Raw genomic sequence first — 12,252 nt, 5'->3', positions numbered from 1 at the left:
GTTCATTTTAAAGGATATCCAAAAACATTTGCAAGGGACAGGATGAACACAGATAATGATATCAGATAGGGTGGAAATGATGAAAACTTGCTTCCTCAGCAGAGAGATGGGTGCTGAGGGATGATTCTAACAGGTGTCTGCCAGACTGGAAAGCGGTGGGATATATTTCAAGGTTATGCAAGCATGTACTGTATTTTGACCTCGTTATTAAGTTTTTGGTTGACCAATAGTTCTTAAGAGGAAAGTCAGAAAGAAAGTGAATATGTAAGGATCATTTATTCTCTAATCTAAAAGTATTTAGATCAAACTGAATTATGATTTTATTGATTTGTAGCCAGGAAATTGCCCTGTGATGAGTTAAAGTCTGGTGTTGTTCTCTCGCTGATCACTTGAAGTTATCATGCTGAAATGTTATGATATGATAGAGTGATTGATGATCATTAATTGTATTGTTATTATGTTATTATGTATTATCAATGAGACCAAAAAGATGGTACCCACCCCAACTTTAAAGAAGCAGGAAATATTCTGCATCAAAAAGTACGTACATCACATACGTATCATTTTATAAATAAAAAAAAAAATACAGCTTCACGTTTAACAGAAATTAGAATGCCTCAATAAATATTTATTTATTTATACAGATAAATAAATAAATATTATCAGGTTTTCAATAGTATTTCAATTCCGGGGGGAACGTGAAAAAAGTCTGTCCTCTAGGGGGGGCATGACAGTAAATAATTGAGAACCACTGAATTAAACAATGATTCCCTCACTGTGCTAAAATATTCCCTCGCATGTAAACGATGGTGCCGCAGTTGTGCGCAATCACATGCAATTTAAATAGGTTTTTTGTACAAAAAATGACACGATAAAAGATGTTTAAAATATTTATCATGCATCGTGATTCTGACGTTAAAGCAGTGCTGACACTGCAAAGCATCACATAAAAGATAAATCACAAAAAAATATGGATTTGCATGCCTTTATCCTATTTCATTTCATTTTTAGCTGTTTTGTGGAGAAACTTCCATAAGTCGTAAAATATCTTATTTAAAAAAAAAAAAATAAGAAAAAATAACATTAAATGAATGAAGAACATTTTAGGTAACAAATGTTGTTATAATAACCCTGTTATACATCTGCTATACAGGTCATAACAGGTCACTGGAGATCAGCTGGTGAATAATGACAGCTTTGATACTGCATCTGCTCACTGAATTCATGCTTCAAAGTCATTTCTACCACCAGAGGAGGAGAAGAAAGGCTTTCCACTGTGGCGAGCAGCTGCCTGTTAAGACACAATGGAAATGTAAAATAACAAACAACACAACCAAACTGTAAGAGGATAAACTTATAGTTTGAATGACCACGAACCTGCACTGTCTGTGCTTTGGAGAAGTTGGTGTGAGCGTAAAGGAGCACTGCGATGTCATGATGTCCCGCCTCCAGTGCAATGGACAGGGCCGTGCTTTCATCCTGAAAACACACAAAATCAGAACCTTTAGGAGAGCTGTTTGTTCAGGTTATTGTACAGTTACAGATGACAAAATTAGACTATGAAAATCATACTATAAATCAGCCTTTTTCAAACTGTGGGGCGGGCCCCCCTGGGGGGGTGTAGAGACTTTCCAGGGGGGCGCAAGTTCTGTCCTAATTAAAGTCCTAATTAAAGTTTAGCAGGCAGAACCTTTGGTCTCACTGTGACCCGGACTCATTTAAGTGACATACCACAACAAAATCTACACTGGTGACAAGGTTTGGATAATTGAGAAGTTTCTGACATTTCATATTTTTATTTGAAAATTGCTTTCTCACAAAGCAATATTGAGGTTATTTGTATTGCTAAAGCAAAAATGTTATTTGCACAACAGATTATTGTAAGAAAAGTGAAATGTTTCTTCTAATATTGATTCAATAAATGTTATACTTGACACATTGTTACAATTTCGTGAGAGTCGCGGGGCCCCCGGGAAATTTCTTCCTCTAAAGAAAAACTTTGAGAACCACTGCTATAAATCATACTATTAAATAAAATAAAAAAAAAATACTATCTAAAGTTAACTTTGATTTTGTAATTCAAACCTGAGAATCTTAAAACTGTATCTTTTAAATATACAGTCACAAGTCACTCGTTTGTGTGTGTGTGTCGTGTGTAAAACAAAGTCCCGGCAGTTTCATGCAGCCGTGCTATGATGACTCCGCCCACAATGAGGAGGTACTATAGCAATGTAAAACCATACCAAACAGTGTAGAGACGAGCAGTGCCGTGACTTGATTTATAACATCAGTAAACATCTCAAGCGCTAGTTTTCAATAGGATTTTGTAAATCAATTTAAAAGAGAGAATAGATGATAAAGCATGGTACATATGAGTTGACACCAGTGTGATTGACAGTATTGTCCAATAGGTGCTTAGTTACAGGTGAATGTCTCTGAAACTCCACTTGCAAAACCTCAACATGGTGCTGGCCAAATCATTAATCCTGAAGCTTCAAAACGGGAGTCTAGATTATTATGAGTTAATCCATGACCAGTTGCTATTTAAAGTTCCACCACAGTCAAAAAAGAGGCAGCATTGAGTCACATACACTGTCGGCCAGCGTGGCCTCGCAGTCCGGCTGTGTGAGGAGCAGTTTAACCATGTCAGTGTGGCCATGCTCGCTCGCGCACATCAGAGCAGTGGAGCCCTCATCGTCCTGCAGATTGACGTCCGCCCCCAGTGCCAGCAGAGTCTGCACCATGGTCATCCTGCCATGACTCACAGCCAACATCAGAGCTGTCTGTCCAGCCTGGACAGCAAAGAGCAGCGGTCAAAAACAGGAGAAACCGGGTCAATAATGCTGTCCACACATGACAAACCGTTCAAAAACCATTCACATTATAATACATTGCCTCGACAACCTCGGTGAACAGAACATGCAAGACAGTGAAATTACTACAGAGTTATTATAACTGGATTATTTCAGTTCTAGTTTGAGTTTGTGTCTTTACTTCCTGTTTTATTTTGTAGTGTTTCTTCTCCATATGTGTCTATTATCTTTACTTCCTGCCCTGATTACCCACACCTGTTCCTGATTGTTTTCACCTGTGTGTCCTTCTCCCCCCTCCACTCCCAGTTTCCTTTTGTTCCCTGCCAGTTGCTCTTGCCTCCCAGGTAAACAATCCAGCATTTCTTTGTGTGTTTGCTCTTCAGCTTAATAAACTGTGTCTGTTTTTGACTTTGCCTTTTGTTCCTTGTGTTTGGACGCTGCTGCTTTTCTTGTCTGCTTACCCTAGTGCTGATTCTGGACCTATCTGTAAAGATTTACATTTACCAATTTAAAAAATAATGGAGGTCTTTCAAAGTAAATTGAATGCAGTGCAGCAAAAGAAATCATAGGAAATGATTAAAAAAAAACTTATATGTACAAGTGTCTTCTATCTGACATTCATGTGACTGACTGTCCTTCAAAATGGCATGCATGTGCACACACTCCTCCGTGAGTGTTTGATTCTGTTGGTGTCTCAAGGTCGATAACAACCCTTTTTTCAGCGACAGGGTTTGTGTTGTGACCTTTCTCACTCATTTCCCATGGCTACATTTCATTTTTCATTTCATTTTCATCTTGTTTTTTTGTGTCCTGCACAAAAAGTGCCCGACCCTCATGGGTTTAGAAGACACCACACAAATTATTATACATAGTAGAAAAACACCTGATATAGGACACCCACACACACACAAAACAAATCATAGCTTAAGACCAGGTTTTTGTCAACAATGCTTTGATGAAGTCGACTCTTACTTCAGTCACTTCAACAGGAAAAATAGGATTTAAGTCACTTCAGCCTGGTCATCTGAACATGTAGTTTACCACTGATGAAGATGCTTGAATTTGGAGGAACGGGATTATGTAAAACTAATGTAAACTAAGCCAATCATTACCAATTAAAGTCAATTTGTTAGGAAATCTTACTGTAAATGCAGGACTTGCAACTGTTTCTTTGGCCTCATCCATGCATCAACAACCTGAGGTCCCCCCCCCCCCCCCCCCGACTCTAAATGGTGTCGTTTTGTGTATAGATGTAGGGCAATGACATCGTTCTCCCAAAGTTGTGTATTGGTTGTATACACAAAAACACAGTGTGAGGTTGGGTTTCTTTTTCAAAAAAAAGCATTTTAAAATGTCAGTTCCATGTGTATTAAAAGGTCACGTGATGCAAAACTTCTGTAAGTTTTCCTGTGCAAGTGTGCTCGGCTCACTTTTTCTAAAACGCTGTTTTCCCTTCTTTTTTTTTAAATCTCATTGGGATTGTGAGGGCTGATATTCTAAGATCTGAGATACACATAGTCATCTAAAAAAAGACTTAAACGGCTTAAAGGAGCCCAGCATAGTATTTCGACCTTTAAATAATGTCTCCGAGATCGTTTTGATAGTACATCAACTTACAACAGGGTGAATGGCACCCCCGGCACTATTCATTGGCAGCATACAAACCAAAGTGGGTTAAGGTTTTGTCAGAGGAGACGAAGAAAAGTGAGCCGGAGGAGAGATAGAATAAGATTTGTTTGGCTTTCACTCACTGGCGTGAGCTAAAAGAAGCAGAAGGATGCTCGACTGAGGGCTGAGGGCTGGTTCTCTTACTCTTGGACCTAAGCTCCAGTGTGTTTGGGCTTGATGTGTGCCAGGCTGTAACAGGGTCAGTTACTGCAGCATCATTGTAATGTACTGCAATTTATTACACACCTGATATTTATTTTATCTTTCCTTTTCATGTTATGATGACACAAAATGAATGTGAAGTTTTTATTTTTGTATTTTATCTTGAAGTTTAAGTTGTCATGTGATTTTCTGTGTCCCATGTTCACTTTTGGGGCGCCCACCTGGTATTTAAGGGTGTGTCTGGCCCTTACCTCTCCTACGTGATGTGCGTCTTGGTTAACATAGTCATTATGCACCTACAGAGGTTTTCATTCTAAATTTGACACGCTGTACACGTGTTTATTTTACAGAGGGCGCGTTTCCCTGTGTTTCAGGGAAAATATTCATCATATGGTGAATTCTCCACAATGCTGAGCACAAAACTACATCCATAATGAAGACACTTAACCCAGTGTCGGGTATGAAAGACCATCAAGATTAGAAAAGCTCAATATAAATACAGACCATAAACGACGACAATAAAATAAAATAAAATAAAAAAATAAATTAAATAAAGTACATCGCACTTATGACTAGCACTTTATAGTTTGGCTTACTTGAAGCACTTGAACAGTGTGCATCTCACTCACCTGGCTGGCCTTGGCGTTGACCTCTCCTTTAGTGAAGAGCTGCTCCACAACTCCCATGTCCTCTGGAGTTTCCACAGCCGCCAGTGCAGCCAGCATGATGGGAGTATAACCTGCTTTGTTCTGCTGATTGACGTTGCACACCTCTGCGAGATAAACACGTTTCCCACCCAAGAGTTTGTTAAAATCTCAAATAAATGGCCCAACATTAAAAGCCACTTCTGACAACCTGTCAGTGCTCTATGAAAGATATTTTAAATGCAACACCTTTCCATAGGAACATTGCCTTCCACACTACATACTACCACATCGTAAGTGCTTCCTGTGTGTTTATCTGTCACCTGATTCGTCATAGTCCAAGGGTCTGCAATCTGTGGCTCCTTGTAGCTTTGAAAAAATATTTCTTTCTTTTGTTAATCAACACCTCTTATTTAGAGATGAAGACGATAAATAAAAGTCAATATTTTGTGCATCACCTCAAACGTCTACGTCAAATGTGTTATTGAAAACACTTGTGTTTGAAATATGGGAAGCCATTTCACGTACTTATGTCAGACAGGATTATATCGAGCATGAACTACACAAAATTCAATTCAATTGCCTCATTTATTTTAAAGTGGGTTGATTTTGATTTTATTCATTTTCCACAAACAATGGAAGGACTAGGTCTACATCATTCTGTGTTTTATTTCAAAGTAGGTTTTTTCTCCACCTTATGAAAGTTCTCTTTTTGTAGTTCTTAAATTTCATCATTCTTCTATATAAATGCAGGAGCATATTTTAAAACAGAATTGACTATAAAAAAAAACTCCAACAAAACTAATTCCTCTTCAATGGTTGCTCGAAATATCTGTAAATCTTTGTCAATTCATTCTGTTAAAGGGTCCAGGTTCCAGGGTTTAGGGTCCAGGTGCATTTGAGAAACATAATAATGTTGAACTGAATGAGAGCATTCACTGGCCTCTATGTGAAAATGGGTCCTTGCCGCTTTCTCTGCTATTTATTGTTGTAATATTCTGTTAAACCCAGAGTATAAAGTCATAGTAAAATGTGAGCAGGACAAACTCTCTGATTCTGCTTATACTATAAGAAAAAAAGGAAATTAATTCTGACCGTGAGGAACTACCAAATATGGACGAGGAGGACGATTGAGCCTCATTTATAAACATTTCTTTTAAGAAAGTCCCCTAAAAACAAAACTGCATCAAATTCATGCCAAGCTGTAACTAAACAATTGTGTTGGAATTAATGGAATATAATGGTTATTTACTTCCTATTGTATTACAGAACTTTGTGCACAGATTCTCAACTTGCATTTACAAAGAAGTTCAAAATCTTCCTATAACTACATACTTGGTTTTTAAGAAGACATGTTTTTCTTCACAATGAATCAGATCCATCGTGATCAGGAGATGAGCTCGAGTGTGTCGTACCTGTATCGAGCAACTTCTTGACGATCCCAAAGTTGGAGTGAGACACGCTGTAGTGCAGCGCTGTGTTTCCGTTCCCGTCAGCCATGTTGATGACGTGTTGCATCACTGCAGGTGAAATGACGCTCAACGCTGACAGGTAGTGGGCCACAGGGTCTGGAGCGGCGGACTTGTGGCTGGACACGGAGAACCACTCGTGCTGCAGTGTTTGCAGACAGTCGTGCTGCAAAAAGGGAAAAAAGTGAGGACAAAAACATTTACCCGGGAATAAAAGTCTAACTTCACATGCATCTGCGGTCATTGTGCAGAGCAGTCGGCTTTGAATTGATAGCAACATCTTCATCATCAACAAAAAGCAGCACTATCATCGTCAAACAAAATCCAAAACATCACAAAGGAAGATGGATCTGCCTTTGTTTCCTTAGCAAATACTGTGTGTCCAGTGTGTTTTTTATTATTTCAAGTTTCATTGTGGAATCTATCTTGATTTTAAAGTTCCTCTGCGTCTCCTTTATACTGAGACATATTATGTTTGTTTTTCAGTTGAGGGAGAAAAAAAAACCAAATGCCACGTCACAAAATGACAGAGTCAACCCATCCAAGTGCTTTTTGTGTCTGGAGAGCGTTTTCTTTCTCAAAGGAAGAACTTGAACACGCCCTGCTCTGGCATCTCCCCACGCTCAGTCTGTGACATGCCATTAAACACACACACACATACACACTCTCTCACACACACACACTCACCCCTCAATTGTTCTTACAATAAATATAGAGAGCTAAACCTACCAATTCCCTGCTGGATAAAGCCGTGTCGTCACTTAGATGCACCTTTAAGGCTTGACAAGAGAAGAAGACTTTTTCGCTTAACTTGCACCTGGAAGAGATAAACTGCTACAGGTTAGTGTCGCTTCACAATAGAGAGGACACATGTAGTGAGATTGATGCAGTGGTCCTTCAGTGCAGCGGCGCCTTGACTCCTATATTACCTCTGTTGCGAGTGCGACTTCATAGACCCTTTCACTCCCCTGCTGGATCCACCTTTGCCCTTTCTTGCTTGTGTTCCGTCCTGAGAGGCTCCCCTTAACTTTTTAGTCCCTCTCTTTTCCACTTCCTCAGCGTTCACCTTCTCGCTGGCGAAGAGCTCGTACATTGGCATGGGCTCCAGTCTTATTGAAAAAGAAAAATAATGATTACACTGACAACGTGCTATCATATCAAGTAGTGAAATCTTTAGTTTCGACGTCTAACGCTTACCCCGTTGTCACTTTCATAAGCTTCATATTTCTCCTGCTGCTGCTACCGCCTTGGCCTCCGTTCTGTTTCCTGATCATAGGCCGCAGCGCACCACCGTTGGCTGACCTGTCTAGAAATAACAGTGGAGCTTGAGCCTCTAACATATGAACTCGTGCAGTCTTGTGTATTAAAGTCCATTTTATTAAAGGCAACACATGTAACTGCTACAAACCAATGAGGTTGATCTTGGCACGACTGAGTGAGAATATGTATTATTTTTTAAATATTGAATGTATTTTTACAAATCTGAGGGCCTGCTTCTAAAAGAGAATGTTTTCCAAACACCGGTTCCTCCTACGAAGCCATTCATATTTAGACTCTCCGCCACAAACTGCTATGTGGTCTGCGCTGCCTTCCAAAACCAGATATCATTCCAAACATTGCAAGTGTAACCCACAGAAAGCTCAATGCTGCCAAGTGAAAGGCAGCCACTTCCTTTCAGCATAACACACACGTTCAAACTGGACTGACCTCAGGAGTGCTAAACAAACTTCTGCACAGAGTAACTTAAAGCATCATGGTTTGCACTGAGCATGCGCTCTTACCTTGCAGAGCTGAGGATGTCTGCTGTTCTAACATCTGTATCATTCTTTTCACCTCAGATTCATTGCCACCCCGCTGGCTGATTCCTGACTTTGGTTCATCGCATGACGAAGAGTGGACTGGAAACTGAGATGAACACTGAAACTCTCTGCTGACTGTGGAAGAAAGAACAGTAACGGTAACAGATGTTCACCTACATTACAAACACGTAAACATTAAAGGTACCGAGTGGAATTCATGACCACTAGTGGTGCCACTGAGCAATTTTATGGAAGATCTGATGAGTGCAATAAAAAACTCAAGTAAGCAGTGTTTAGTAAGTTACAGTATGTTCTTTGGTTCCAAGCTTTTTCAGAATTTGTGGTCATTTCAATCCAAGAAATGCAACGTGGGCAGTGTTGATGCTCTGCTGCAAATGAACGAATTAAGGCAAAGTGTGAAAGTAAAACTCCACAGGGTACATTTTAAAACAAACAACATTCTGACAAGGTCACCTGGAGGCTGAGAATTTCCATGGTGGATTTCTCCTCTTCCGTGTGATGCAGCGTCGTCACTGCAGGACGACTCGGAGCCGCCATTTCCTCGCTTAGTGCAGTCTTCTGTTAGTAGGTCTCCATGTTCCCCGAGGAGCTTCTGCATCTTCTCTATGTAATGGTTCAGCTCAAGATCCCACTGGGCCTGTGGAGATTGCTGGAAGCTCTGGCCAGGTGTGCTACATGCAACTGACAAATCCCGTATCCTTCCTTCCCCCACGCCGATGCTTCTTGTTTTGATTGGGTCAGGTAGATGAGACGGTCCCGAGGCCATATTTCGGGTTTTCAGTCCAACCAGGAAATTCTCATTTACGTTCATATACCCAACACCAGCGTCTTTGGTTACTGTGCCGATTGGTTTTAAGGCATTTCCTGCCACAGTTGAAGTTCCGACACCGATCGTACGGGTCTCTGGGGAGCATTTGATGTCTCTGACCTTGTTCCCAACAGACACCGTCCTTGTAACAGTCTGGGTCGTGTTAGTGTGCTTATCTTGGGTACTGATGAGAGTATTAGTGCTGGTGTCTATGCTGAAGGCATGTCCGGTGTTGGTAGAGCGAGACACGGAGCTGGATACGGTGTTGGTTCGCTGTGAAGCCGTCAGTGGTGATGCCATGATTCCCAGATCAGCTCTTCTGACTGGGTCTGTGATCATGCCTTCAGAAACCACTTCCTTTGGTTCACAGATGATCACATCTACAGAGCAGTCTCCACAAGCCACTGAATGACAGCTTCTGCTCTTTGACACCAGACTCTCTAATGGTACCTCTGTGTTGGTTTCTGCATCACACAACTTTATCTCCGTCACGACTCCTTGTGTGTTTGTGAAAACGTGAATCCCCACCCCCTTTTCCCTGGTTTCAACTCGTTTTCTGACCTCCAACTGGCTCATGGGTAAGTCTGGTCCTGTGCAAACATTCTTTAACTCAGGTCCACAGCAGGACACTCCCACAGTCTTCACCACTCGTGCCTCTCCTGTGCTTGCGTCCTTGAACTCTGTGTGATTGCCCACTCCCTGGCTCATCGTGTGAGGCCTTGCGTCGACGCCTGTGCTCACATGAGACGGTCTTGTAAGAGATGCTTTGCCAGCTCTGTTCCTCGCTCCTGCAGCCTGAAGTTCCAGTTTCAGACGGCTCATCTCAGTCTGGAGGGCTGATTCTTTTAATTCTGCTTCCAGCTGAGAAATTCTCTCCTTCAAAGCGCCAATAATTAACAGCTCTTCTTCCCTGTCTGTGCAAATTCCAAGATTCACCTCTGACACCTGTGTTGTAACGGACCTTGTGTCCTTTTGATTAGTATCCATATATTTGCTTTCTTTTATTGGTTTAGACAACATGATGCCATTATCACTCATTTCGGTGACTGTCTTTTCCCCATTCCGTGCATGTAAATGTCCTCCTTTAATTGTTCTTTCCAGCACATTCATTTCTTCAGTTAGTTTCTTAAATTCCTTGGGGTTAATGGGGTCATTCTCACCTTCGCATTCTTCCTCAGTATTCACTTTGTTCTCAGTATCAGACATTTCTATGCTATAAGCTCTCCCCCAGGTGACATCGCTCATGTCCTCATTGCCGCTGTGATTCTTGAGCTGGGACACGAGTTGCCGCTTTTCCTCCTGAAGGACTGAGATTTTTACTTGAAGGATCGGGATTGTTTTCACCTGCTCCTCCAGCTCCTTCAGCCTCTCCAGAGCGACCACCATCTGATCACGGACATGCTGCAGGTGGAGGGAGCCAACGCTTGTAACTGGGGTGGTTCTACCAGAGCTCTGCGGACTCAGTCTCAGGCACCCCGTGCTGCCTCTGCTGCCGAGAGATGAGCTAAGGTGGACGTGCTTCTGACCGTCTGTGTCACTTGCTTTGTTCCAATTGTTGTTCTGGTTAAAAGCTCCTGGGCTGGTGAAGGGGGACGGTGATCCTGGGGAGCTCACTCCTCCAAAGCTGGCCAGCCGTCGCCGAGGTTGAGGCTGAGGCGGAGGCTGCCTGTTCAGCTCCTGCTCCAGGTTCTTGTTGGTCTTTTCCACCACAGGGTTCGATCGTTGTGAAGCGAGGGATCTTACAGCAGGCTGAGGCTTTGACTCTGTAGGTATTTGAGACTTTGCTGGTCCGTCGTTCATTAAAAGCTTGTTATCCAAGGAGGAACCATGTGGACGAGGGAGGGGTGGTCGACCCCTGGTTGTGGAAGGCACGCCAGGTTGCCTTGTGTCATCGGTGCTAGATGACGACAGGGATTCTTCAGAATGACATTGCCTGGAAGAAATCCCACTCTGTGTTTTGTCTGCATGATTGACAGCCACTCTGGGCCGCCTCTTAAGGCTTAGCCTCTTAATGGTGGAGCTGCTTTGGAAATTGTCCACACACTTGAGGTAGTCCACGTCTGACTGATAACCGTCAGTCCCCAAGTAGTCAAAAACACTGACTTCAGTGCTTTGGCCTGTTCGACCAACAGAACAAAAATAGTAAAAACACAAAACACATGTTAAAGTTTAAAACTAGACTTCACATTTACAACAGTATTTATTCAAAATGTTGTTAAACTACAATATCCTTTCATCTATAGGTATACACTGCTTTATGCTGCATCCTCACGACTCTTACAATTAGTATTTCTTTCCTTACCTCAGTGTGATGCACTCACCAGGAACCATTTCTGTTTGAGCTAAAAGCCTTTCTCCTTGTCACCTTGAAATCTTTCTTGACTATAAGCCCTGTCTGTCCCACAAGAGGAGGAGGGACAGGGGAGGATTTTCCAATCGTGTAGACATTCTGCTTTCAGTAGTCACTTCGCTCCAAATGCTATGTCTCTCTACATAGACTGAACCCACTCTGTAATTACTTTGCAGCTCTCCCACTAAACGTCCGACCATACTCTTGGCAGGTTTTGTTAACCACAGACAGATCTTCAAAGTATGTCTTCCAGTGAACAAACAAGAAGTAAAAGAAATCTCTTCTTGACACAATACATACATGTTTTTAATTTCCATCAGGCTACACCGGGGTATAAAATGAAGAAGCTAAATAACACTTTGTGGACTGTACATGCAGAAATACACAAATTATGTTTCAAAAAAGAATGTAATAATCGTAATAGTTACCTGGCACCGTTTTCAAGATGTAGCTGCCTTGAGCCATGACTGTTTTTAAAATGTCATCAATAATGGACCAACATCTTTGTTAGGACTCTG

The 12,252-nt window shown here is 41.6% G+C and overlaps 1 protein-coding gene across 1 annotated transcript; it reads right to left on the bottom strand.

Moving 5' to 3' along the window:
* Nucleotides 1–283: 283 nt before the first annotated feature.
* Nucleotides 284–12,252, bottom strand: LOC131446781 (KN motif and ankyrin repeat domain-containing protein 1-like). The gene is made up of 11 exons (XM_058618224.1): nucleotides 12,163–12,252; nucleotides 9,030–11,501; nucleotides 8,538–8,690; nucleotides 7,954–8,062; nucleotides 7,686–7,865; nucleotides 7,486–7,573; nucleotides 6,703–6,922; nucleotides 5,273–5,415; nucleotides 2,592–2,792; nucleotides 1,378–1,479; nucleotides 284–1,291 (listed from the first exon to the last, which is right to left on the bottom strand). Exons 1-11 carry the CDS (start codon nucleotides 12,197–12,199, stop codon nucleotides 1,223–1,225), a joined length of 3,774 nt encoding a protein of 1,257 aa, XP_058474207.1. The 5' UTR covers nucleotides 12,200–12,252; the 3' UTR covers nucleotides 284–1,222.

This window comes from Solea solea, chromosome 19 (assembly GCF_958295425.1).
Source record: "Solea solea chromosome 19, fSolSol10.1, whole genome shotgun sequence".
Lineage (NCBI taxonomy): Eukaryota > Metazoa > Chordata > Actinopteri > Pleuronectiformes > Soleidae > Solea > Solea solea.
The sequence above is the reverse complement of the archived record's forward strand: the minus strand, read 5'-3'. Positions and strand labels throughout refer to the sequence as shown.

Excerpts from the sequence above, each read along its gene's own strand:
- LOC131446781 (XM_058618224.1), bottom strand. The coding sequence starts at position 12,199 with ATGGCTCAAGGCAGCTACATCTTGAAAACGGTGCCAG. Across the intron at positions 2,793-5,272 it reads TCAACGCCAAGGCCAGCCAG|GCTGGACAGACAGCTCTGAT; the intron begins GTGAGTGAGATG and ends TTTGCTGTCCAG. Across the intron at positions 1,292-1,377 it reads CCAAAGCACAGACAGTGCAG|GCAGCTGCTCGCCACAGTGG; the intron begins GTTCGTGGTCAT and ends GTGTCTTAACAG.